General features: G+C 44.8%; 1 protein-coding gene across 1 annotated transcript; it reads right to left on the bottom strand.

The window, feature by feature from the left end:
- Positions 1-128: 128 nt before the first annotated feature.
- LOC125553133 (putative disease resistance RPP13-like protein 1) lies at positions 129-27,911 on the bottom strand. The gene is made up of 11 exons (XM_087519167.1): positions 27,727-27,911; positions 16,931-17,109; positions 16,574-16,829; positions 16,217-16,445; positions 15,989-16,139; positions 15,635-15,874; positions 15,077-15,131; positions 11,028-11,109; positions 10,859-10,942; positions 779-4,306; positions 129-495 (listed from the first exon to the last, which is right to left on the bottom strand). The coding sequence occupies exons 2-10, from the start codon at positions 17,057-17,059 to the stop codon at positions 799-801; spliced, it is 4,734 nt and encodes a 1,577-aa protein (XP_087375293.1). The 5' UTR covers positions 17,060-17,109; positions 27,727-27,911; the 3' UTR covers positions 129-495; positions 779-798.
- Positions 27,912-27,925: the final 14 nt, after the last annotated feature.

Below are 27,925 nucleotides of genomic sequence, written 5' to 3'. Positions count from 1 at the left end.
TACCATTTCGTAGTCACCAAGTTATTCAGATCTAAAACTGATATTCTGACCTCAACGAGTTATTCAGAACTAAAACTGCTATTCTGACATCAACAAGTTGTTCAGAACTAAAACTGGTAGACATAACAAGAGACCGAACATATAAAACACTTCCGACATAAGTAACAATATAGCATGCATATTCTGACTAAATTTTCAACAGAATCACGTAGCACCGGTTATACTCGGCAACAATACCCGGAAACAGGGAAAGGTTCGCGAGTTTGACATCCGCCAGGAAAACCCAATAGTTATACTCTGCTTGAGTATAAACTATGGGACAAAAAACCTGGCGCATCAATCAATCCGCCCTGCCAATCAAGTTTGTACATAATAACAGTACAACACAAATCAAGAAACACAAGAAGATTACGGCGGCTGAGAGGCATTAGCTGCACTAGCTAGCATCACCCCCTTCATCAACCCCTCGTGGACATGCACCATACGGAATTTGAGCTACATGAGCAAAACATCAGTGATCAGAAAGTGTACTGTGTAGTAGAAAAAGCAAATGAGTCTACACACTGCAACGATAATTAACAATTTGTTACAGAAAGTCACGAGGGACAGTTTGAGATAATTTCCATGTTCTTTTAGTCCTTCGAATTATTTGGAACTATTGTAGTAGGTGTGACATTTCAGAGAAAAAAAACTTGGTATACATGTTTAATCCTACACAAGAAGTGTTCAACAAATTATGAGGCACTCGAACGAAATGACTTGGTGTAAGCACACGTACCTTGTTTTCGCAGGCTGCTCTCACTTCTTGGATATCAAGAAGCTGCCTCTTCTCACATGCTGCTTTATTCCCCTCAACTTTTTACAGGCCTGAATCAACACATTTTGTATTTCTGAAATGTCATCTGCTCTACCAATGGACACAAGCTCTGGACAATTTCGAATCTCTAATTCCTGGAGTGATAAGAGAGTAGTGCTCCAAAGGTGGCCTGAAATGGATATCCTATACCTACACTCCAGTAATCTTAGTGAAACAAGGGACTGGAGGTTTTCTAGGCAGCTGGGGATAAATGAAGAGATATCCCCACATGCTTCTAAGTGGAGACTTTGGAGGGACGATGGTAACTCAAATCCCCCCCAATCGATTATAGGGCATTGAGAAACTTTCAAGTTCTTCAGAGAAGAGAAACTCCTAAACCTTCTACCATGCATGGTCGTGGTCGACAACTTGTAACAGCTTTGAATTGTAATACTCTCAATGGCAGGTAGATATTCTTCTGCTAGGAGACCATCAATGGTTGACAGTTGAGAGCAGTCGCTGATGGTTAGGGAAGTAAGGTTGGTGAAGATCTGTCCAGGTTGTCCAATAGATGTGAGAGATTGACATCCTGAAATGTGCAGTTCTTGTAGAGCTGGAAGATTCCACATTTGTAGTTGGATGGATCTGAGACGCCGGCATGACAAGAAAAAGTAGGTGAGAGAGCAGCATTGGATATTGGCTTCAGTGAGATTCCCGCAATCATTTTCCCAGGGCATACCCTGGCTGCCTAGCTTGAGCTTCTTGAGAGAACGTGCAGCCAAACTTTGGGAGTTTATTTTTCCACATGCCGCCACCTTGAATATTTCAATGCAACGAAATTCTTTGAATTTTTCGGTGGGTACTGATATTAGGTTCTCGCAATTCCTTATTGCAATTTTGTTGATGACTGGTAGAGAAGTCGGATCTAGAAGCTGTTCGAGACTTGATAAACTGTCGCACTGCCGAATGATTAGCTCTGTCAGGGACGAGAAACCCATGCTGCCACTGTTGATGTCAATTGGCACTGTAGGTATCTCGAGTCCACGACACCAAGAAAATGACGCAGATGTTAAGCCTGACAGGCTTTGTGGCTGAAACCAGCTCGGAAGGGAAACACCTGGGTAATACTGAAGGACTAGAAACTTGACACCAGCAGGAGGTTGTAGATGTCGAAGGACTTCTATCCCATTTTCATTATCCCCAGATTGACTCACCAGGGAACTTCTACCCCATTCTAGCGTCAGCTTGTCAAGATATCCCTTATTCCATAGTTCTGCTTCTGCTGAATGATTCTTGCTTAGCTTGTGAATATTACTTATCACCAAGTGTCCACGAAGTTGCTTCATGTTCTTTATGAGCCGAAACCCCAGTCTCTGGTTATCATCAGCTACATCAAAATCTACTCCATAAGTTTCTATGAATCTTTTCATATTTGGGCCATATTTAAATCCCTGCGATTCAAATCTCCATAGGTTGACCAACATACTGAAGCCACTAGGCAACCTTTCAAGCTTGCATTTCTTGACACATAAAACCTGTAAATTATGGAGCATACAGATCGTTCCAGGAAGACTTGTCACCGAACAAGCTCTGGATATCTTGAGGTACTGAAGATGCTTCAGTTTGCCAATGCTAGCTGGTAACTCCCTCAAAGACGCAAAAACAATGACACGCATATGTAGAAGTTCAGTGCACCAATCTTCCAACAAACCAGCTGTAGTTTTTTTATTTGCTAAAGGCTTGTCGCAAAGAAGGGTACGAAGCTTTTTGTGCCGGCAAAGGATCGACAAGTCAGAATTGTCGATGTCATTGCTAGATAGTACTGACAGATGGCGGACATTTGGAGGGATTCTTCTAAAGTCATCCTTCTTCTTCACAATGAAACAATCATCCTCTGAAACTTTCTGTGCCATATCATGCAACAAGTCATGGATTACGTATTTACCTTGAACTTTTTGAAAGAATGATAGATTTAGAAGGGCATTGAAGTATTGACATCCAGTATCTTGAACTGGAATAACACCCTGGCGTTTCACAAAGCCTTCTGCCGCCCAAATTTCAGCTAAGTTGTCCTTTTCAAACTCCTTATCTTTGGGGTACACAGCACAAAATGAGAAGCATCTCTTCAAGTGGAACGGTAAATACATGTAGCTCAACCGAAGAGCTGGCACAATATCAGTTGCCTCTTGGTCCAACGCCCACAATTCACTGTCTAGTATACTATTCCAGTGTGATATATGAAGGTCACTCTGTAACATGCGTCCAAGAGTTTTAGCGGCTAAAGGAGAGCCCTTCAACTTAGGGAGTATGTCTTTACCAATGGGCTCTAACTCTGGATAATCATCAAAACTACCCGACCCAAACACACATACTTTGAAGAAATCCCAAAAGACGTCACCCTTTAATTCTTCCAATGTAATTGGTTCCATAGTGTGCACCAACTCAGCTACCTTTTGTGATCTAGTGGTAACCAACATCATACTTCCCTGTAGCACATTTTTGAATGGTGCACAGAAGGTCTTCCAGCGCAGGCCATGTTCTTTCAGAGCATCATCCCACATATCATCGAGGACAATCAAGAATCTTTCATTGCTCAGTATACCAGAAAGAACATGCTGAAGAGAATTTAGATTGTCAGTTGTTGCATTTTTACCTGGAGAGGATCCAATAGCCTCTTTAGTTAACCTCTTCACATCAAAATCATCTGAAACGCAAATCCAAATTATTGTTTTGAAGTGAGACTTCACTGTTGGATGACTACAAATATGTTGGGCCAAAGTGGTCTTTCCAATACCCCCGATTCCAACTAATGGTAAAACTGGAAGATCAGGTAATCTTGATTCATTACTAACTTGGTTGCTTGTTGATGCACCATCTGCACTAGGTTTCCACTTGCGTTTTGAACCAACACTACTTTTTGTAGGCACATTGAGCAATCTCATCATCTTCTTTAGCAGCACATCACGACCAAATATTTTTGTTTCATTGCAGAATGAGGTAGTCTCTGGCCTGACTGTTTTGTCAAACCGTGGTGTCACTTCACCCAACCCCATTTTTTCTAGGGATTCAGAAATATCAACCAACCTTTTATGGATATCATTCACTTTGCTGAAGTTGCGAAAGAATTCAGTAATAGATAGTTTGCTTTCATTGCCTTCCACTATCACCTTATGGTTGTACCATTTAAGATCATCAAGAAGGTCTTCAGCATCATAGACTGCATCCTTGAGGTATGGAAGGAGCTTGGCAACACAATCCTTGTGGCTTCTCCACTCTGCTCGATCAATGAGGTCATGCATTGCTGGAAGAGTATATCGCAGAAATTCCAAGCCACTCTGCATCCGACATATGTCATCTTGAAACCTTTCCTCTCGAGTGTCTCCCCATTCGGGCGAAATAGCAGATCTAGCCCACTGAAAAACATTGACAAACTCACTGATGCCACTAGGGACCCCAGCAATGCCAACCATTATATCCCTGATGCCAAGAGTATGAGCGCTTCCTTTCTCCCTATTGACAATAAATGTACACAATGAGCAAACATATTTTGTGGTCAGAGGATGCTAATAAAAGGTATAAGTACGGTAAGCTATATGTGATGCAATAATATACACCACATGTCTTTTCCACTGTTGTGTGGTTACCCTTTGAACCGTAGTTTCCATGTATAGTTCATCAAGAAGTTCAGAAAGAATAATGATTTGTGGACCAAGTTCAGCTCATATGGTCCTTAGTTGACCAAGCTAGCAAACCCAATGGCTATAATAATTTGGATCATGTAGAAGCACGCATGTGTAGGAAAATAGCAGTTATGACTTGCAGTGGGGATTGTTCATATAGTATACTAGAGGATACCACACACATTGCTATGGAAATGTTTTGCAGTAATAATATCACTAGTAGAAAAACGACCTAATGTTCACCTCTTTAGTCCTGGTTCGATTACGGCTCGGTACTAATGGTACCATTAGTCCCATTTCAAAGGGCTATGCATTAGTCGCGGTTCATTTGTGACCTATAGTCCCGGTTTGTGTCACAAACCGGGACTAAAGGGATGGTGGCAGGCTGGCGTCCGGTCGGGGCCCCACGAGACCCTTTAGTGTCGGGACTAAAGGTCTAACCTATATTCTCAGTTTGGAGACACAAACCGGGACTAAAGCGTAGTTTTCAAACTCTACCCCCCACCCCCGAATCGCCATTTCAGTTTTAAAAAAAAAAGATAAAAAATTTAAAAATTAAAATCCTTCGAGATGTAGTTATGTTACTACATCTACTAGTTAGGGAAATTTAAAAACATAAATTTCGACATGTTTTGCAAAAAAGTGTTGTGAAAAAGTAAAACGGCTATAACTTTTGCATACGATGTCGAAAAAAAGCTTATAATATATCAAAATGTTCAGCACGAAAATCTGGTTCCGATTTCGAACGCCGTAGACCATTTTGCAAATATTTAGAATCCTCAAATTCTGAAAGAAAAAGAAGTTATGCTCAAATTTCAGTTTTTTTATTTTTGGTTAAATCTGGTCAAACTGTGGTCAAACTACTTATTCAAAAAATATTAGTGTTACTAAATAATTATTCAAGAATATTAGTGTTACTAAATAATTATTTCATTTTTTTGAATTTTGGTCAAATCTGGGCAAACTACTTATTCAAGAAATATTAGTGTTACTAAATAATTATTGTTTCTTGGCATAATAGTTTCAAACTCAAACGGTGAAACGTGTGACTTCATGCTTAAGCTAAACTCTTGAGGGTTAATAGGATTGACAGCTTACTATTGTTAGGAAAACAACAATTGCAGACTTGGAAACTAGAGGGGGTAGAACTCGGAAGTTAAGTGTGCTCAGACTGGAGTAGTGAGAGGATGGGTTCGGCCGGGAAGTTAGACGATTTGGAATGAGTGCTCCACACTTGAGTAGTGATGAGGGGTGGGTGATTTGAGATTAAATTATCAAATAATTCAGAAATTTGAAAATTGAAAAAGAAAACATTTTTTCAGAAAGAAATAAAAAATTAAAGAAATCCTTTAGTCCACTAAAGGTCCCCTAGCCATGTGGTGGGCCTTTGGTCCCGGGTCGTGTTGAACCGGGACTAAAGGGGGGGACCTTTAGTCCCCACCCTTTAGTGCCGATTGCAGAACCGGGACTAAAGGTCCTTACGAACCGGGACTAAAGCCCGATTCTGCACTAGTGTATGAGAACTAAAACTAAAACTAAATATGATTTTTTGTATTTGATTTTTGTAAAATTTCAAAATATTTCTTAAATAATATAGCATAATATAATAGAATTTCTCGTGCATGTTTGCATGTTGAGGTGAACTTTCTCCTATGCATTGTTACATGTTGAGGTGGACATTTTTCCATGCATGTTGCGTTGTGAGATGGCATCCTTGCATTTTGAGAGAAACAGATTAGTGTGATCTACTCCCTCCGTCCCATAATATAAGAACGTTTTTTACACTAGTGTAGTGTAAAAAACGTTCTTATATTATGGGACGGAGGGAGTAGCTATTTCGATATAGATTGAAGATTGATAAGTAGTACCACATATCTTTATATATTTAATGGTTGTAGGTAAATGAGAATTGCACTCTAAAAAGGCCACGTAGGGTCCACCAACCTAGTTCCTATAGACCTTGGGTTTAGAATCTACTCCCTCCGTTTCACAATACATGTCTTCCATTTCTCAAAATATAGATGTATCTAGACATATTTTAGTATGTAGGTACATCCATTTTTAAACAAATGGAAGTCAAGTATTTTGGAACAGAGGGAGTAGAAGATACCTTAAGGGACTCCCCCCAATCCTTCCCCTATCACGAGGCTTGGGCTGTCGTGGGGCGCTTGGCTGAGGAGATGAGTGCGGGCGCCAGCTGGCACCAACGGTTATGCGCAGAGGAGGTGGTGCTTGTGTGCGGGCGCCGAGGGTACTGGCTTGCGCGACGCTATGGAGACCAGCAGATCTGGGGTGTGTGTGTGTGCATGGTGCTTGGGCGTTGCTCTAGAAAGGATATGCAGTGCGCGCGGTACCGAAGGCGCGCGACAGGCGCCCCCATCATGGGTCTGCTGGCGACGACCTTGCAGGCTTCTTCGGCCTGGTGATCACACGACGGCCCATTGGGTGGGCGGTCCAATGTTCTCGTCTCGTCTGCAAGATCTGCTCGCTGGGATATCATATGTTGGAGACACGGGAGCTTTGTTTTCAGGATGGTGACCCTTGATCTTGGACGGTGGTGGAAACAACGCCAAGGCTAGGTCTCGAGGTGGTGACGACCTCTACGAGGCTGGCGTCGGTATGGGACGCCCCCTCTACCAATAGATCGGGTTCGATGCGGCTTAATGGGTCACACATGCATCCCTTCCGTAGGCGTCAAGTCATGCCTGTCACCGGCAGGTGAAGTCGCCAGCGGGTGCTATACCCGAAGTCTCTGCATGGTGGCTCTGGAGGAGGTGCCATATTTTTTCTTTGCTGCCAACGGAGTGAAATCCGGAAGATCTCGAGTAGGTGGTCCCGAGCTAGTAGTCTTGACACGATGGTAACAGGAGCATGGGTTTCTACCTAGGTTTGGGCACTCATTGTAGATAAAACCCTACGTCTTGGTTGTGTTTTATTTCCTTTGGGGGGAGTACAAAGTAGAGATAATCTAGCACAAGATCGTTGTGTGTTGTCTACATGCCCTACCCCTCGGTTTGTATATGTTTCACGGGTATAGGGTTACATCCTAGTCGGTTGCTTACAAAGAGAACGGGTTGTAGACGACCTCTAACACCATTTAGTATATGGAAAGTCTTCGGGAGGCTTCCTTTCATACCCCATGGGCAGCCTTGACGTGGCTCACTGGTGAAACAACATGGGAGTCCTCGGCCGGCCCATCCGAACGGGAGATGACGTGGTGAGTGACCACCAATCCAGGACACTGTGAACTGCCGAATCGAAGGTGGTGTGACAGGGACCGATGACACTAGATGTCTTTGTCTCCTGGTATCTCCCGCGGTATCAAGCTAGCAAGGTGTTGGTAGCAGGACAAGTGTTGATGGTAGAGGCGACTTCAGCGACAAGCATGCACACTCCGCAGGAAACATTAGATATCCGATTAGGTTAAGTCGATGCACGCCTGTGTCATGCCCTTACTGAAGGTCGTAGATTGAAGCTTGGCTTTGGAAATGAAAATCTCAAGATTGACCTTGGATTGGACTCATCATCATCAGCGCACATGTCGTGATTCCCTCTTGAAGGCTTAGCCTAGGATTTGTGTATTTTCGTTTTGTTTTTGTCTTTTACCATAGGGTTAGTGGATATCAGGTGGAGTTACTGTTGCCACACATGCGGCCTCGGGTATATTTTTCTCAGGTCAATGTTGTTCGGTTACTGGATTTTGAATAACAAATAATATATGGTTGTGTGCATCACCCGATGCGGAGGCAGGGGGTTAATTATCCTCCTTTTCAAATAAAAATGACACCTTAAGAATATTCGTACTCATAAAAGGGAGTAGTTTAAACTCTAAAACTCAGACTTGGTGGGCAGGGGAATCAGCCCACCACATACTCAATTCACAAACATAACTTGCGAAGGACAGATGGGGACTTAAGGCATCTTCAACGCTGACCCGCAAATCAGATATCGCATCCTTCTGCGAACCGAGGGAGGGGGGACCAGTCCGCGGACACTGACGTCGGAGTCGGCCATCCAACCGTAGCCGCAAATGGCTGGTTACATTTTGAACGGAATTTAATTATAATAGGAAAAATTTATGAAAATTTAAACAAGCCGAACGATATTCAATCATACTTGGATAATTTTTATATAAAACCGAATGCTTTCATCTAAAAAGGAGCAAATTCGTTACATTCCAACATATTTTAACTAAATCATACTCTAAATGACCACCGCCACCCGTTCCTCCATGTCCGACCAGCCATGAGCCCCGGAAGTGAAGCTTCGCCTCCATAGCTTGTAAGCAGCTAATCGGCTGACAACGACGAGTCCACCGAGCTTAGCTTCAATGGAAAGGGATGAGTGGTGGCCTTCCCAGGACCCAAGCGCTGGCGACCTCCCATGCTCTGCTCTTCCTCACTGCGGGCGATGCCTGTGGACGTGTCGGCTTTGTCCTCGTCATTGTTGTACACTTCATCTGACGCCGCTTAAATCTCATTGAAGGCGGCTACTAACTCGGTTTGATGGAAGCGGTACCGCCAGCGCTGGTGATGGATGTCGGGGCGGTGCGGTAGGATTGGAGCAGCACCTCCTGCTCACGCACATTCACGTCCGGCGCGATGCATGTGTCAGCAGCGAGTTTCTCCTCCGTGCGTCGGTGCTCATCGAGGAGACAGAGGTTGTAGGCCTGGTCGGCATACATCTGCCGAAACTCGGCCTCCCGCTCTGCCAACACCATCTCGGTGTAGTGAGCACGGGGCCTCGTCAATTGTGATGCCTACGAGGACGGTGGCGCCAGCTCATCGTCAACCACCTTTTCCATTGGGGCGTTCGCAGCATTGGCCGCTGGTGAGTTCATCGGTCTGCCAGCCTGCCAGCCAGCTGCGATGGTGGTGATCTCCATCTACTTGAATGTGAGGTTGTATCCGAGGGCTTTGGAGCTCGAGGAGGCTATGGTGGTCGTGTTGTCGAGAGGAGATAGGGAGCAGAGGAAGTTGGATGCGGCTATGGCCAGGCCTAATTTAAATAGCGGGTGGATGGAAGGGCAAGCGGCGAGATTGTTAATGGTGAGCGGCATAAGGATGGATGGGTGATGCCGGAGCAGGTTCCTCGGCCATCGCACATGTTTAATGAAGGGAGGCAGACGGACGGGTTGTTGTTTAATAGAGGAATGGTCGTGTGCACCGGGAAGTGGCGCGACGCTCTTGCCCGAAGCGCCGCTTCAATGCCGGAGCAACGTGATAGGTCACCTCCGCTCTGGTCCTGCATGAAGACGATCTGGAGTAGCGCCGGCCACTTCGGGCGAGAAAGGGCGCGGGCGAGGAGCCATGGATGTTGGACGCTTGTGTGCTAGTGGTTCGAACGCCCATAAAGCCCCCCAACCAGTTCGCAGGAAAAATGCCATTCGGACCGCTGAGTGGATAGATACAGGAGCACATTGGATGGTAAAACACGCCCGACCGCTCGGTCTGGATGGTTGCAGGAGGTTTGAGTGTTGGCGTTGGAGATGCCGTTACACCGCTATTGCTTTCCCATAATGAAGTCGTATGACGATCCCCAAAAGGAACACACACAATCTGTATGGCATAAAGATAGAAGTGCGCTAATCATTCTTGCGAACATCGCTCCGAACATGGGTCCATGGTAACCGCCATTCTACTATCTCTCAACATAACCTCGGGACAACATGAGTAGGATTATTACTCGACTTGGGGGCCAGAATAGTTTGAGGTGGATTATCTTAATCGTGTTTTCCTAACCAGGTTTTATGTTTTTTAACTCAAACCAACTTCATGGATAGTTCTTAAAGCAAATTATATGTTTGTTTAACTCACACCAACTTCATGGATAAGTTCTTAAAGCAACTTCATGTATCACAGTTGAATAATTGCAAACTAAGCCTTAGAATAATAAGATGTCCATGTTTAGTACGCCTTTTACTCAAGATCCTACTCAACTGCAATTACACAAGGTCCTACTCAATTACTCCAAACTAAGCGCTAGAATGATAAGACGATGACTAAATTTAGTAAGTTGTTATGTTGCAATGCTGTGATTTATTCCAAAGTCCCACACAAATTGACAAAATTCTAAAACCTAGAAATTCGTAATACTTCCCATCAACCCTAGCATATGTTTAAGCTACACGTTAACTCTCCCATGGTTTTAAAATAAACTTTTTATTTTAACATTTCACCATCCAATACACAAGTTTGACTAATGTGTTGTTGTACAAAAAGGTGAAACGTCCCTATCTAAAAAATTCACTAAAACTGTTCTTAATTGATATATAATAATACTATTTATGTAACAAACCTGAGTAGTTCCATTGCGTTCTAAAATGAAAATATTTGTATTCTTGAAATCTCAAATGGCATATATGTTTTACAAAAGGATCAACCTGATATTTAGGCGCCGCAAGTGATTGCCATGAGTGGCCCCAGTCACATCTTCACAACCTCCAATAGCACGGATCTCGGGGTTCCTGAAACGTTAAAGTGACAATTCTAGAGTAAGTAGGAACATACATCTTCTTGTAAAGGAAAAGGGGGCAGACATTGTGTATTAACCTCATGATGGACTCTTGTTCATATTCCATCGGGTCGGGTAAGGACTTGAACCGGTTGTTGCTCCCATGTACACCAATCGAAGCTGAGGAGGTTGTAAAATAAAATTTATATATCACAACGTTTTGTATGAAGCAAAATAATATTTTTTATGATATTGCAAAATCATGGTGCAAGCAATAATTTCAAACAGTCGCTCTTGCTCTTTGCATGCATTTAGAATATTTCAAACTATCAAAAACATCAACAGGAAAATCCGAAAATTTAATTGCTCACACTTTTGGATTTTTCATTGAGAAAATTCATATCAATGGAAATGCACATGTACTACTAAGATTTTCGTAACAAAATCTATATATTTCTCAAATTTTTTGTTGTGGTTGGGTTCTATGAATATTGTAACACAAAGCACTGAATTTTTAATTTTGTACATGCACAATTCATTAATTTGGAGATTAGAACAAACGCTCCATACACATACAAGGCTTGCATTATATTTGTACTGAAAATATTTGCCTCTTCTGGCATGCTGATCCCCACACAAACGTGGTTGCCACATATTCAGGAACAAGGCGTCGTCAAGATGTGTGCAACATAGATCAAAATCAGGGACTAAGACATCCTTTGCTCAGGTCTATGCACCCATAGCTAAGAAAATCTTATAGAACATACTCCAATATAGAGTTGAGGGGGAGATAGGAGAGCAACGACATTGACGGATTCGAAGGCGAGGAGGTAAGATGTGGCACGTGTGGGCATGGTGAAAGGCGGCATGGGGTGTTGGAAATTTATAGATGCAGAGGGGGTCAAAGGCGGAACATGGGTCCTACGAGCTGGGCGGTCGCGGAGCTTGGACCGGAGACGAAATGGTGCGGGTCGTCGTGTCGACCTTGGCATTAGGCGGAGCTTGGACCTAACATGTTCGCGGAGGGGTGTGTGAGGTGAGGGTAGGTATGAAACGATGTGAGAAGGCACCATGGGAGGTTAGGCTGGTGCAGTCGCATGCTTATCTTAGCATCACGGAGGTGAAAATATGCCATTCGAATTCGGAGAACCAGGTGGTGCCGTACAAAGTGAGCACGGATTTGTCGGGCCGCCCGTGTGCTTCGAAGCTACAAGCGGCTGGACCAGGAAGTTATAGTTGTGTTCCCTAAAAGAGAAAACCCATCTACGGGTTCGTCGAGCCGCCCATGTACTACTTCCATCACAGTTAATTTCGCTTACTGTTTGCATTTACCGGTGAGTTGTCTATTCTAGTGATAAGATAATCCAGGATGCACCATTTATTTTCTTTTGTGTGATTGTTGCCGCTAGTCTAGTTTCTGGTTTTCCATATGGTCGAGATGTTCTTTTGTAATAAAATCTAAAAACCTTATATAAGCATGTGTTGATGAACTTTAAGATCTTCTATGTGTTGACTTAATATGGGATTGTGTCTTCTAATTTGGCATTAATCGTGTATTTTGAACCAAGATCAGTTTTGTCGCATAGCTCAGGAGGATTTTGTATGAAAACACACTGGTCGGGGGAGGTGCTGCAGCTGCTGCAGTATCATCAGTCTAAAGGAACATAGCATGTAATTTACCTTTGCATATGCTAGTTTGCATCTCCACAAAAGGATGTGTGATTTTCCTAAGTTAATATTGCGCTATGAATCAGGATTGATCCTGACTGATAGATCTAGAGCATTCTGAATGAGAGCACACTGGTGGTCATAATGGAGTGACTTCAACAGAAAAAAAAAATCTAGTGCCTAATTTAAATTTGCATTGTGGTAGGTTGAACTATGTGATTTTTCCTTTCCTTATTGAGCCATGGACAAGGATGTGTAGAAGCTTGCTATCCATGTGTGCCTGAACCATAAGTTGGTCATGAAAACTTATGGTTTCACCTCTAGCCTACCGCAACTTGTTCGGGACTAGTTGTTGTTGTTGTTGTTGTTGTTGTTGTTGTTGTTGTTGTTGCTGTTGCTGCTGCTGCTGCTGTTGCTGTTGTTGTTGCTGCTGCTGCTGCTTACCTCGTCTCTGTGATTCCCCGCGCGCCTCCACTCACCATACCATATACAAAGAAGATATGAGAGAGAAGGTATAAAGAAAAAACCACAAATGTCACTTGGGCAGTCCAAACTGCTGTACAAATCTATTTGTTTTTAATGGTTTTGCAAAATTGAGGGGGTAGGGACTTAAACTAAAATTAGTAGATCATTTTTTTCAAAGGAAAACACCATTTCAGGTACCACTTGACGATCAACTAGCGGTCAACCAGCAGTTGTGACATAGGTGTACCAGATGCTAAATTTCAGTGGCATACATGGAAGATGAAAATTTTGAGTGGCATATGGGCATATCAGTAAAATTTTAGTGGCATATTTACTCTAGGTAATGTTACGTCAAAGACGTTTAGGTACTTGGCCGACTAAGCTAGTTTAGCAATTTATTATAACCTTTTCTTTTTTAGGGTAACACTTTATATTAGGGCATCTCCAAGGGCTTTCCCTACTATACCTCCATTTATCTTTCCGGACAAGGTTGGGACAGAAAAAGGGCACCCACCATTGGGCTCTTTAAAATCCATCCCAAATGTCCAGACTATCTGGGATGCCAAAATCCACCCTAAATTAATACTCTTGCACACGGCCATGTTATCTCTCGCACACGGCCTTTCCTCTTGCTAGGTCTTACTCAGACACATCTGCACTTCACCGTCGATCGTGTTAGATACGAGATCAAGAGTGGACATCCTTCTAGCTATGACGCCCCCACATCACCTACGCTGCCATGAGAAATGACGTGCATGTCTGGTTGTCCACTCACAGGTAGTCGCATGCTTGGTCTCCTCCTGGGGCTGGTGTGCTGCCTTCCCTTCCCCAAGTCGTCTGTTCCTTTAAGGTATATGTTTCAGCCTCTATACTATTGAAATGGAAAAGAAAATTTCTAATTCTTTGTAGGACTTACTTTATTTTAGGTAAGACATGGTTTGGGAACTAATAACAAGAATATTAAATTTTAGAACTTCCATGACAGAACATAGTTCAATTTAATTAATGTGTTTGGCATCTAATTTTTATTTATTATCTGTTCTTTAGTTCTGTTGTGATGTTAGAAATACCGATTTTGGTATGTATGTGATGTTCTACATACGTATTTAAGTGTAGATGATCACACTCCCCACACATTTCTTTTTTCAGGAGGATGTGGGAAAACAGTGGGTTAAAAAGGTCTCTGGCTTCTCAGCGCTGTTGTGATGATGTATGAGTGTCTTTTGCAGTGTTCCTGCTGTATCACAGCAGTGATGGGTATAACAGTGACACTGCAAAGAAGCCGTCCATGTCTAGCGAAGGTGCCAGGGTGAAGGTCGAGAATGCCATTTCCAAATAACCAAGCTCAGGTTGGTTTGTAGCTGTAGCTGTAACCAGATGCGCGACCAAGCTCCATCAAGACATCAAAAATAAAACAACAAAAGGAGGTTGTGCCCCTGCAAGGCCAGGGACCGGATTTCGGCGGACCATTCACGCGCATGTCGCACGCGTCGTTTCGAGCATGGCGAGCGAGCATGCATGTGGTCTTTTCTTTCTATCCTCAACACATCACCTAATGTGGTGGAGAGAACCCACTATATAAAGAGGTCTCATCCTCCTCAACTTTCGGGGTGGTACTAAACTTTAGAACCACCACATGCCATTTATTCATGGGCTTAGTTTGAGATTTCAGAAATTCTACATGGGCTAGGCCCATTATTTCTAAAAAAAGAAACGGTGACCAAGCATTATATGTGACAAACAAAATCCTTGTGGTGGAGGATTTTTTTTGGATGATCAGTGGCCTTGAGGTGATGGAATACCCACCTCCAAGGGTTTTCGTGCCAATTCTGTACTAATGGCAGCTCGGGATTACTTGAAATTGATCAGGACAATCATATACGTTGAGTGACACCTTGACTGTAGCGATGACTAATGAGACATTCTAAACCCCACCGTTGATCCATACTGAAATTAGCAAACTTTTCTAATCAGGTGACCCAAGAGAAAACCTTGTTTTAATGGAGATGCTTACCTGACTTCTTGTAATGGTTATAAGCCAATGCCACCCTGCTTTGTAAGTTGGTAGCCTACAGACAAAAAAAATTGTGCAGGTTTATTCCATGTTCGTAGAGGCCTATCCTAAAGCATTACTGTTTAAAATTTTGCATCCTATTCCTATACTAGGATTATATTTTTAGAGGTATGTAAACCAGATTTCAGTGATCAGTGATTGCTTGGAAGTTTCTGCACAGAACAATTACTAGTGCTCTTAACCTACAAAATAGTGAGGTGTCAAATTTGCACAAATGTTTTAGTATATTTTAGTTGGCCTGGATAACAATTCACGATTTAGTCATCTGGAAAAATGGTGAGCTGGAAAAATATTACAGATCCAACTATCTACTTACCTACCGGGTTGCATGTTATTTCTAGATCATCAATCTTATAAAACGGAAGGGAGGGAGTACATCTATAAACACTCTACAAACCCTAATACTTCAATATGCAAGAAATATTGATTTTCACTATGTAGTCCTTGTTAAAATAAGTCTCAATAGCTTGAGTAGAAATATCACTAATATTTCAATACCTTGTGCGTAAGTGAAAAAATGTCAATATCAATCCTATCAAGTTCATCAACGGTCTCATCAGCAAGTGATAAATTTTCAATATCAACCCTATTAAGCTCATCCACGATCTCTCTTATAGTGGGTCTTTTAGTTCGGTCATCCTCCAGACATCTTAATGCTATTCCGATGCATGTCTTAACTTCTTTCCATGTGTGTGACAACATTGTTTGATCTAGTTTTTCTCTCCATATTTCACATACCTGCAAAGTCGAAACAAAATGTTGACATGTGGCATACTTGTACGTAGCAAGAATAAGACAAAGCATAATTTTAGGAGAAGACGAGTATTCATGAGTTGGAACTTTTTTTCTTACAAGCTTATTAAAAGTTTCAGAAGGAACACTTTGACAATCAAAGTAGTTCTTGCGTCCTGCCATCATTTGTACGATTATAACACCCACACTGAACACGTCAAATTTTGGCGAGATTTCTTGTTTGTCAATATATTCCGGTGGCATGAATCCCCTGCATGGTATCATATCCAATTAATTTACAACAAAGTTATATTAGAATTGCTTACTTCTCATAAGGTAGCAACTCACACTGTCCCTATCAATGTTCTTGTTGTCGGGGTAATGGTTTTTGTTGAAGGGAAGATTCTTGATATACCAAAATCTCCTATTTTCGGCATCATGTTATTGTCCAGCAATATGTTTGCAGGCTTCAAATCTAGATGGTAAATATTTCCACTATGAAGATAATTTAAACCTGCACACACTCCCTTAATTATTTTGTAACATGTGTGCCAATCAAGTCCGCATGGCTGCTCTTCTGTAGAAATAAGCATGAAGTGTATTCAAAGATGTCAATTTAGAGAATGAAAGAGGTCGTAAATCAGGTAGAATGTTTTTTCATGCAAAATAAGATAGTCAAACTGTCTAAGTAGAGCACGGTCATACCAGAAAGGTGCCTCTCAAGGTCACCACCGTGCAAATATTCAAAGCATAGGATTCCTTCTGCCTCAAGAGCAAAGACATATTGTCCATTGTACTCAGTACATCTACGTTCTTCATGATAGCAGTAGCCAACAAACTGTACAATATTTTGATGATGGACCCTAATAATGTTATTGAACTCATTTGTAAACTCCTTGTCGTTAAGCCCTATGTGATTAAGCTTCTTCAGAGCAATCTCTTCTCCATTTTCTAATACTCCCTGTTAAATCTTACTTGTTAATATGGCACATGCATACAGGTACTTGAAGTTTGCAGTAGCATATCAGTTAAGAAAATAAAAAATGTAATTAACAATCACACCTTGTAAACTACTCCACCCCCACCATGGCCAAGTATGCGGTCCTCAGAAAAGTTATTTGTAATATGTTGTAAGAAGTCGAGTGTAAACTTGTTTGTCAGTGGACCTTTATCTTGAAAATTGGTCCCCATGGCATCCTATATCTCCTGCTGGCTAGGACGAGCATCCATGTCCCGTCGATCTAATAACACAGAAATCGTTTCAAATTGATGAGCTGAAAGCTTGTAAACATAACTTTCACAAAGAATATACATGTTTCTGAATTAAAGAAGAAATAGAAATGCCGGAATATACCTTGTTCTTTTTACGAACACTAACTCAGACTTTCAGATGCTTTTCTGTTAGGATTGATAATCTCATATGACCTACTTGCTGAGATGCGCAGCATACTGCATACCTAGCTAGCTTTTTTTTAGAAAAGGAGGATGTACCGCCGGCCTCTGCATCTGGACGATGCATGCAGCCATTATATTAGATAGGAGTAGCGACAGTTGTTGCTTAGACGGTGGCTTTAGTCTTACTGTTGTATGACTTTGTAAGGTCTTATGAGAATAATTAATAAAGTACCTTATGCATCGCCCAGATGCAGGTGCCGGGGATCCTCCTCCTTTTCTAAAAAAAATGCAGTCATTTTATTAATTATTCACAAAGACCATACATGGTGATACATCAATAAGCCTGAAGCCACCATCTTGGCAACACCTGTTGCTACTCCTATTCCCTCGATGAAGGTGTGCCGAATGTTCGGGCTTAATAACAAACAGACATCGCACTAAAACCTAACATCTAAAGCCAGATGCCCCATCCAAGTCACTACTTGGACTGGGTCACACACCGGTCCAGCACACTCCCAGTGAGCACCGCACGCTGCAAGGGCCGTCGCCTCCATCTTTCATCAATCCATCCTTAGAGCAGAACTGATGCACCAATCTTGCCAGACCTCTCTGCCATCGACGCCACCATGACGCCAGACAGCGTCGTCCTCCTGCACGAGTCTGCCAACCCGCATCGGACGCCTAGACTCCACTGCGTCACGCTGCCGAGATCCGTCGGCGTCGATGCGCATGATGAAACACCGCTCCACCTCCTAATCCAGATCGCCACCAACGCCCTCCCAACGGTGTCCATAGTCACACAGCTCCCAAGACGACGCCTTCAAGAAAGGAACGACGCCGAAGGCACCGTCGCCTCCCACCGTAGTTAGGGCTTTCACCCGGGAGACAAATGACACGGTGGAAGTAGAAGCAAATCTGACGAGCGTCTCCATGGAGAAGAAAGCGGCGCCCTCGGGCGTCACCGCTGTTGGAATTAACCACGACTTGATCCCGGTCGGCTGGTGTGTGTCCGGTTCAGGCTACATCTGTGTATCGAGTAGGTCTAGAATTAGTCACTGATTAGTATTGGATAACTAGTTTTGTACTACTATATATACATGTATACCCCGGGCTTGTAAACACATCGTGAGTTGGAGCAATAATGCAATACCAGGAGCGTCACGCCCCTGTGGCAATCAGCCAAATTCTACGCGTGCGTGTTGTTTAGTTTCCGGCCGTCTGACCGTCGTGTACGCGCGTGTATCTTTGGCGTTGCTTGCCCAAAGATCGCTCAGGAGCAGACTAGCTAGTACAAGCTAGCTTTGCACTACGACGCAGTCCATCTCGACGTAAAAGCACTTCGTCGAGTTCGGTAGCCAGCGCTGCTTTGCTTCATTGTCGTTTATCGTCGATCGTCTTTAGTCGTCGGAAAGTACTCGACGGCGTAGACTGGGCTAACAATTGGTATCTAGAACAAGGTTGATCTTCTAGTAACGGGAGATCATATCGGACGACGAGAAGGAGAAGACCAAGCAGCTGGCGGAGTACTCCGGTGCGGCTAAAGTAATTGCTGCTCCGGCGAGATCGGAGTATCCATGATTCGACTGTGCGAACTTCGTGGTGTGGGCAACCATGATGAAGTGGGCGCTCGAGGCCAATGTGCTCTGGGAAGCCGTCGACCCTGGCGGTGACGAGTACTTGAAGGGTGGTGCCTTGTATCGGAAGGATCACCAGGCTATCACGGCCATCTGCTCGGTGATGCCGGTGGACGTGCAGCAGTAACTAATCTCGAAGAAATCAGCGAACGAGGCGTGGGACACGCTAAAGACATTGCATCTGGGGCACTCGCGATGTGCGCGAGGCAAACTTGCAACTTTGCTGAAGAGTTACGAGAATCTGAGGATGGGAGAGGATGAGACGGTGGACGCCTTCGCCGCAAGGGTTGCAACAATGGTAAACGGGATTAGCGGTCTCGGAGAGAAGTTGGAGGACATCTCCGTGGTTCGGCGTTTCCTACGTGCCGCTCCATCGCGCTACATGCCGATTGTGTGAGTGACCGAGCAATGCGTTGATCTCAAGACTCTCACTTTGGATGATCTGGTTGGTCGCTTCAAGGCCCATGACGAGCGGATGAAACTGAGTTACGGTGACGCAAATCTGGATGCGTACCTGATGCTTACACATGCTCAGTGGCAGGCATTGGTTTCCGAGGAGAACAATTTCGACAAGGCGTCCGGTAGCAGTGGAAAGTACCGTCTCGCAAAGGACACCGATGAACAGTCGGAGAAGCCAAAGAAGAAAAAGTTCAACAAGAGAAAGATCCGATGTTACAACTGTAATCTGCTCGGACACTTCAAGTTGGAGTGTAAGAATCCCCCAAAGGAGAAGGCGCTCATGGGCTAGCAAGATGATGAAAGTGACATGATGTTGATGTGCAAACTCGTGGATGAGAAATATCCAGTTCTTTAAGTGTCGGCTAAAGAAATTGTTGCGCTCTGTGAAGAAAAAGTTTGCTCTTAAGGTTATGGTTCGAAAACTTGTGTCGATGTTATATATGCGAGGGGTGATTCCAAAAGTTGTGTCGATGAAAACAGACACGGAAAGTGATGTTGAGACTTGTGTCGAAAGTAATGACACTGGTGATACGTCTTCTAGCACGAGCGTGAGGATGGATACAGGAGTATGGAGTGGATCCCCAGTGATGAGCTCTAGCACAAGCATGAAGAAGCATGGAGCTGAGAACACGTCGTGGCTCGAAGGTGAAGGGCACCGTTCAGGGTGGACATGGTCCAGGCAGGTCCGGTCTTTGACCAAGCCGCTGTTTGGATCGACGGTCCGGACTGGACCGGACCGAGCAGGCTGGCGGTCCTGTTTTCAAGGACCGGACCTGCGGCGGGAAAGCCCGGGCCGGACCGAGAGGACCGGCAAATGGAGATGTGGTGACCATGGCGGCGGCTGCGGGACGAGGAGGAGGTGGTCTTGAGCTTCTGCGCGGCGACCATGGACGCATTGAGGCACCGGAGCGAGCCGTCGCGGCCACGAACGACACACCGTAGGAAGCAGCAACGCGCGTGCCGTGGTCGTCCAACGTGCCGGCGAAGTTCTCGTGCTCTATCAAGAACGCGTGCGCCAGGATCTTCCGGGAGGCAGAAGCCCACGACCAGCCCTTTTGTTGTTTTGCCTCAGCGATTGTTTAGCCGCTTGCAAATATGATAACACGTGCATGAGCGAATAAAATTTTGTGTGCTAGCCTTCCGTGATTAGTGGATCAAGATTGACGTGGAGCTGTGTCCTATTCGTGCTCGTAGTGGGCGCAGAAGCATCAATTTCATTAGTCGTGGGATGAGAATCGGATCTGAGCCCATATTTCTCGCTCTTTCTGTATCTACTCGATTGAATAAAAGGAAAAGGACCTACGATACAAAGTACTTTTATCTAAATCGTGGGCGTAGTGGACGGAGAAGACGCATCAATTTCGCTAGTCGTGGGATGGGAGGGGATCCAAACGATCAGATCGAGCCCATATTCCTCGTTCTTTCTGTTTCTGCTCCATAAATCTTACGCACCGTGAGAGAGAAAACCGTGAAGAAATAACCACCTTGAATAAATCGTGAAGATAACCGTCGATCGCTCCTCGCGTGAGTTTACTGGTGCATAAGACCGATCGGTCCGGTCCAGAGCGGTCCACGAGCGGGCCAAAAAGCCCGCTCGGTACGTCCAGCCTGAGGCACCGTAGCGTTGCATGCAGCTCAGGAACGGGCGCAAAATGCAGCCTGGGCGTTGCTGTAGAAAGACCTGAAGACGGTGCTTCACTTCGTTTCAAATCAGCAGCACGAGAGGACGTGTGGAGGCCGAAAGTTGGCTGTAGCAGCAGTCCATTCAGCAAGCCAGAAAAAAGGTCAAAGGAAGACAACTTTATAGGCTGTTGTGACCACGTTAATACACTAGTAAAAAAAGGACCTAATGTGAGACACATTAGTCCCGGTTCGGTTTGGCCCAGTACTAATGGTACCATTAGTTCCGGTTCGAACTGCTATACATTAATACCGGTTCGTGTTGAACCTTTCGTACCAGTTCGTGCCACGAACCGATACTAAAGAGATGGTGGCAGGCTGGCGTCAGGCCGGAGCCTCACGAATCCCTTTAGTCCCGGTTCCGGTGGCGGAGACAAGGGGGCCGAGCAGGGGCCTGGCCCCGCTAACGATCGAGCGATGCTATGGTCATTAGCGATACAAAGGTACATTTTTCCCAGGTATATACATACTTGGCCCTCCCTATCTCAACGTTGATTCTGGAAAAAAGAAAAAGGCCCATGTGAAGCCCACTAGCAGTCAGGTAGGGCGTTTCGTCCTCCTGTGATGATTAGCTTGTACGTGGATTTCGCTCAAAAAAAAAGCCTGTGTGTGGATTAGTACCCAGAAATTAGTCGCTGCCGTTCCGTGTCCTCGCCCGCCGGGCCGCCTCTGCTCTCCCTACCCTATTGCGATCTCTATTCGTACGGCGACGGCGCGACACTGCCGTCTTCACTTGTCAAATCTTCCGGCTGCAACCAACGGGAACTAGCCGAGGACCCAAGGTTTAACAATCTACTAATCTCAATTCTCATCTTGTATCATCAGATTTTTGTTGTCTAATTGTTTTGGTTGTGCGATTAGAGATGCTGCAATTCTATGAACAGTTCCTATATAATATGTGTACTACAAATTATCGTGGTCTGATGCAAATTACCTTGTATGAGTTATGTTTTGTGATGCAGTTTTTTCCTATGTCAAACTACAATATAGCTAATTGTGAAATTGCAATTTAGCAGATATGAAGAGAAAAGCACCGCCATATACCGTTAAGATTAATTCATTCTTTAGGCTGGTTGCTTCAAGTTCTCAACCTAGTGAAATTTTTAATGAGGCTAATATGTTGGACATAGTAAATGTTGCAGAACAAGAACAAAATTGGCTTATCAGAGAGATACTGGTAAACATTGTCAAATTTGAGAGCTGCCACTGGACAAGCAAGATGAAAATTAGCATTTTCATATATCTGAGGGACCATATCAGCCGAAAAGTGCGCCGAAACACTCTAAACTCACATAATATTTTATAGGTGTGGCGCATTATTATAGTATGACGATAGTTTTTTTTTCTCAAGACAAAAAAAATATGAACTTGACTTGGCCCCCCCAATATCAAAATCCTGGCTCCGCCACTACCCGGTTCGTGGCACAAACCGGTACTAAAGGACAAACCTTTAGTCCGGTTCGTGCCACAAACCGGGACTAAAGGGGTCTGACCTATAGTCCCGGTTGGAGACACAAACCAGGACTATAGGGCAGTTTTCAAACTCTACCCCCCCCCCCCCCCCCCCCCGTCCCCCGTGTATCGCCATTTCAGTTTTGAAAAATACAAAAGAAAATGATAAAAAATTTAATATATAAAATTATTCGAGATGTAGTTATGTTACTACATCTACTAGTTAGGAAAATTAGAAAACTTAAATTTGGACATGTTTTGCAAAAAGTGTAGGGAAAATGTAAAACGGCTATAACTTTTGCATACGATGTCGAAAAAAGACGTATAATATATCAAAATGTTCAACACGAAAATCTGCATTTGATTTTGACAGCCCATGGCCTGTTTGCAAATTTTTAGAATCCTCAAATTCTAAAATGAAAAAAAGATATCCTCAAATTTAAGTTTTTTTGAATTTTGGTCAAACTATGGTCAAACTACTTATTCAAGAAATATTAGTGTTACTAAATAATTATTCAAGAATATTAGTGTTACTAAATAATTGTTTCGGTTTTTTGAATTTTGGTCAAATCTAGTCAAATTGTGCAAACTATGGTCAAATTATGGTCAAGCTATGGTCAAAGTACTTATTCAAGAAATATTAGTTTTATGATTTTTAGAATAATAGTTCCAAACTCAAACGGTGAAACGTGTGACCTAATACTCAAGCTAAACTCCTGAGAGTTAATAGGATTGACAGCTTACATTTTTCAGGAAAACAACAAATGCAGACTTGGAAAGTAGGGGGAATAGAACTCTGAAGTTAAGTGTGCTCGGGCTGGGGTAGTGAGAGGATGAGTGACCGGCCGGGAAGTTAGACGATTTGGAATGAGTGATCCACACTTGAGCAGTTAAGAGGGGTGATTAGAGACTAAATCATCAAATAATTCAGAAAATTGAAAATAAAAAAACAAAATTTTTTCCAAAATTTTCACGTGGTGGGTCTTTAGTGGCGGTTCGTGCCGAACCGGTACTAAGGGGAAGGGGGCTTTAGTCTCCACTCTTTAGTGCCGGTTGCAGAACCGGCACTAAAGACCCTTACAAACCGGTATTAAAGCTTCATTTTCTACTAGTGATAGTCCAGAACGTCCAAAAGATGGAGGTTGTACTTCACTAGGAACAAGAAGCCTAGTTTCCAGAGCTTCGGATGGACATTTTGCTTTGCCGAAAGAAAAGTGCACAGCAGAAAACGAGACGTCACCTCCGACAGTACAGGAGGAAATGACACGTCCACCTACATCCATGCATCTTAAACCGGCGTTACACCTATATCCGGAGATCACTCTTCGGTCTATTGACCCGAAAAGGTGACAATGAGTGGGCGACAGCGTTTATCAAAAGCCGAGGAACCGGCGAAATTTATGGGCGCAAATAGTAAGGAGTATTGGCGTGAGGCTATGGAATAGGAATTGAGGTCGATCCACGACAATAATGCATGGAAACTTGTGAATCTTTTCAACAATGAAAAAGTCATGGATCTCAAATGGGTATTCCAGATCAAGAAAGATGCCGAAGGATCCGTGAAGCACAAATCAAGGCTAGTAGCCAAAAAGTACGTGTAAGAGAAAGGTGTGGACTTCAAAGAAGTGTTCGTTCCTGTTAAAAGGATGGAATCGATGAGACTACTCATCGCTCTCGCGGTTCATGAATCATGGAAGATACATCACATGGATGTAAAATCCGTGTTTTTGAATGGCGAGTTAGAAGAAGATGTGTATGTGAATCAGTCATCGGGATTCATCAAAGAGGGAGAGGAACACAAGGTACTGAAGTTACCAAGAGTCTTGTACGGGCTACGGCAAGACCCTCGGATGTGGAACATCAAACTTGATCAGACGATGATTTCTCTTGGATTTGAGAAAGCCCCACTAGAGCATGCGATGTACAAGAGAGGTGAAGGAAGAGATCGCCTACTAGTTGGCATCTACGTCGGCGACATATTGATAACTGGAGCAGATGAAAAGTTGATTGCAAAATTCAAGCTACAAATGAAGGAGCTTTTCAAGATGGATGATCTAGGTCTATTGAATTACTACCTCGGGATCGGGGTACATCAAAAGCCGAAGTGGATCACACTATGCCAGGAGGCATACGCAAGGAAGATTCTTGAAAGCCGTGGCATGAAAAATTGCAATCCAATTGACGCTTCAATGTTACCTCGTCTTGACCTGAGCAAGAAGGAGATGGTGAAACTACTCGACTGTAATGGTAGTGACAAGGAAGGGATTGTTGACGACCGTAAGAGTATCTCGGACGTGGCATATTTGCTTGGTGGAAGCATAGTAAGCTGGCTATCACGAAAGCAAAAACTGGCGACATTGACTTCAAGTGAAGCAGAGTGTCAAGATGTGTGGCTAGGGAGGCTACACCGTGATCTCATGGATCGAGATCCGGAACCAGTGGTGCTCAACGTTGACAGCGAGTCTATGTTTTTTCTACGCGAGGATCCAGTACGGCATGAAAGGAGCAAGCACATTGATACGATGTATCACTACATAAAGGATTACGTCGAAGAAGGTAAGATAAAGGTCAACTACAGTTGCACCGATGATTAGCTGACGGACATTCTAACCAAGGCTTTGGATCGAGAGAAGGTCTTGGAGATTCAAAGGAAGATCGGCATCGAAGCTGTAATGTAACGACATCGTGTTTAGGGAGGTGATTGTTGGAATTAACCATGACTTGATCCCCCGTCGGCTCGTGTGTGTCCGGTTCTGGCTACATGTGTGTACTCGCGTAAGTCTAGAGTTAGTTACCGCTTAGTATTGGATAGTTAGCTTTGTACTACTATATATACATGTATACCCGAACACTTCAGTGTAGTCCCCACGTGTCATACTTCTCAGGCGGCCCCAACCCTAGCGCCGGCCCCCTTTCCCCTTCCTCTAGATCTCGCTGCCACCAGAGATAGCCGCCGGCAAGCCTGCGCGGCGTCGAGGAAGGTGGCGGCGGGGCTGGCTGCTGCTCGCACGGAGAGCTTGGTGTGTCGGGGTGGCGGCCCCGGTCAAGATGGGCGGCGCCTTCCCTGACGGAGGGTGGCTGCGGGTTGTGGCCGGTCTTCCTCGGCTTGCGTGGGCGGCGAGGACCCGGTGGTGGGATCTCATGGCGGCCGTGATTCCGTCGGCCGGCCGCCAGATCTGGATCGACCTGCGCCAGCTTCATCTCCTTCACCTTATCCCGCTCGATCTGGGCTTCGGTGTGGCCTTGCTCGCCGGATCCGGGTGGTGGGCGCGGTGATTGGATGGTGGGGCTCTTGGGATCGGGGGAAACCCTTGGCCGGCGAAGGCGGCCACAACGACGACGACGCCGCGGCGCCGATCCACTCCTTGGAGTCTTCGTTGAGATCCCAGCAGGGATGGTGGCAGCCCGTGCACGAGAGATGGAGGTCTTCGATCAGATATGGGTGAAAACCTGCTATTGCCTATTGCCAAGGCCGGCGATGGCGACGCTGTCTGCGTCGTTCCCTTCTTGAAGGCATCGCCGTGGAGAAATTCAAGGCCACTCTCTGCTACCTCTGGGGGAAACCCTACATCAGTAGATCGGATGACGACGGCTCTCTGGTGTCGTTTTCCCCTTGGGGCGTCATTTTTGGAGGTGCACACGGGCTCGAGGGACCGGAGGACGGCGTCTTTGGTGGAGCGGTGCTTCATCTTCCACATTGATGGTGGCGGTTCTCAGCGGCGTGGTGCTGTGGAGTCTCGGCATCTGATGCGAGGAGATGGACTCGCGCAGGAGGTGGAAGCTGTCTGGTATCATGGTGGCGTTGATGGCAGAGAGGCTTGGCAACGTTGGTGCATCAGTTATGCTCTGAGGATGGACCGAGGGAAGATGGAGGTGACGGCCTTTGCAGCGTGCGGTGCTCACTGAGAGTGTGCGAGACCTGTGTGGGACCCAATCTAGGTAGTGGCTTAGAAGGGACACCCGGCTTTAGATGTTAGGCTTTGGTGCGATGTCTGTTTGGTATTAAGCCCGGACGTTCGGCACGCCTTCATCATTGGGATAGGAGTAGCAACGGTGTTGCCAAAATGATGGCTTTAGGCTTATTGATGTATCACCTTGTATGGATTAATAATATAATTGCATGCATCGTCCAGATGCAGAGGTTGGAAATACATCCTCCTTTTTCTAAAAAATATACATGTATACCTCGGGCTTGTAAACACATCATGAGTGAGTAATAAAGCAATACCAGGAGCGTCACGCCCCTGTGGCAATCAGTAAGTTCTGTGCGTGCGTGTTGTTTAGTTCCGGCCGCCTGACCGTCGTGTACGCGCGTGTATCTTTAGCGTTGCTTGCCCAAAGATCGATCAGGACTGGCTAGTACTTCCTTCGTTTTAAAATAGACAACTCAACTTTGTATTAACTTTAATATAAAATTAGGTTATCTACTTTAGTATAAAGTTAAGTTATCTATTTTGGAACGGAGGGAGTACAAGCTAGCTTTGCACTACGGCGTAGTCCATCTCAACGTAAAAGCACTTCATCGAGTTTCGTAGCCAGCATTGCTTTGCTTCGTTGTCGTTCGTCGTCGGTCGTCTTCAGTCGTTGGAAAGTACTCGACGGCGTGGACTGGGCCAACAGCCACCGCGGCAGTTGAAAGGTCAATTAGGGATTTCTTTCAATCTGAATCCTCACCTTCAGCTCCGTCCTCATGAAGAAGTGCACCTAGCAGGGGACAAAGGCAACAAGACGTCCTGATCCAGATCAGGCATCGCCGGGTGAGCCCAACCGCCGGTGTCTCAAACGGCCGGAAGGATCAGATGGAACAGCCAGGTCCGATCCATGGGCTTACCCCGGATCGCCGCACCGGCTGACGGCGCAGAGGCAAGCTCCTCCGAACGGCCGGAGGATCTGGTGGATCTGATCCATGCGCCTGCCCAAGCGCGAGAATCTCCCCGCCGCCACCGTCCTTGGTTGCGTCTAAGGCCTGCCCGACGCCAGCATCTCGCAGCGGCGAGGAAAGGAGGAGGCGTGTGGAAGTCTAGCAGCGGCGGCTAAAGCAGCAGCAAGCTAATTAACAAGAAATAGAACCCGTAACAACTAGCTGACAAGAGCAAGAACAAATAATTGAAGGAAAACAAAAGAAAAGGGAAGAAGCTAGCAGCTTTCTTCAACAAAAATCAACCATAGAGGGATGATAAAGGAATCCTTAGTTGCTAGCAATTCCCTAGAAGCATGCACCTCGAGTCCTTGACTAACCTCGAAAGGGACCTTCCGGAGGGGGGAGAAGAGTATGTACGAATGCAGATGAGACCTTAATCCCGGATGCTTCCACCGGCTCGTGTGAGCAGAAAGAGAAGACAGAGGAGGGTGTTAGAGAGGACAACGCGCAAAACAAGTTTTGATTGATTGAGATGTAGACCGTGAAGAAAAACCACCTCTGTCTGTACCTTTACAA

Source organism: Triticum urartu, chromosome 4A (assembly GCF_056163025.1).
Source record: "Triticum urartu cultivar PI428250 chromosome 4A, HENAU_Tu73, whole genome shotgun sequence".
NCBI lineage: Eukaryota > Viridiplantae > Streptophyta > Magnoliopsida > Poales > Poaceae > Triticum > Triticum urartu.
The sequence above is the reverse complement of the archived record's forward strand: the minus strand, read 5'-3'. Positions and strand labels throughout refer to the sequence as shown.

Excerpts from the sequence above, each read along its gene's own strand:
- LOC125553133 (XM_087519167.1), bottom strand. The coding sequence starts at position 17,059 with ATGGGGACCAATTTTCAAGATAAAGGTCCACTGACAAACAAGTTTACA. Across the intron at positions 15,875-15,988 it reads CTGAAACTTTTAATAAGCTT|GTATGTGAAATATGGAGAGA; the intron begins GTAAGAAAAAAA and ends TCGACTTTGCAG. Across the intron at positions 11,110-15,076 it reads TAACCATTACAAGAAGTCAG|CTTCGATTGGTGTACATGGG; the intron begins GTAAGCATCTCC and ends CAACCTCCTCAG.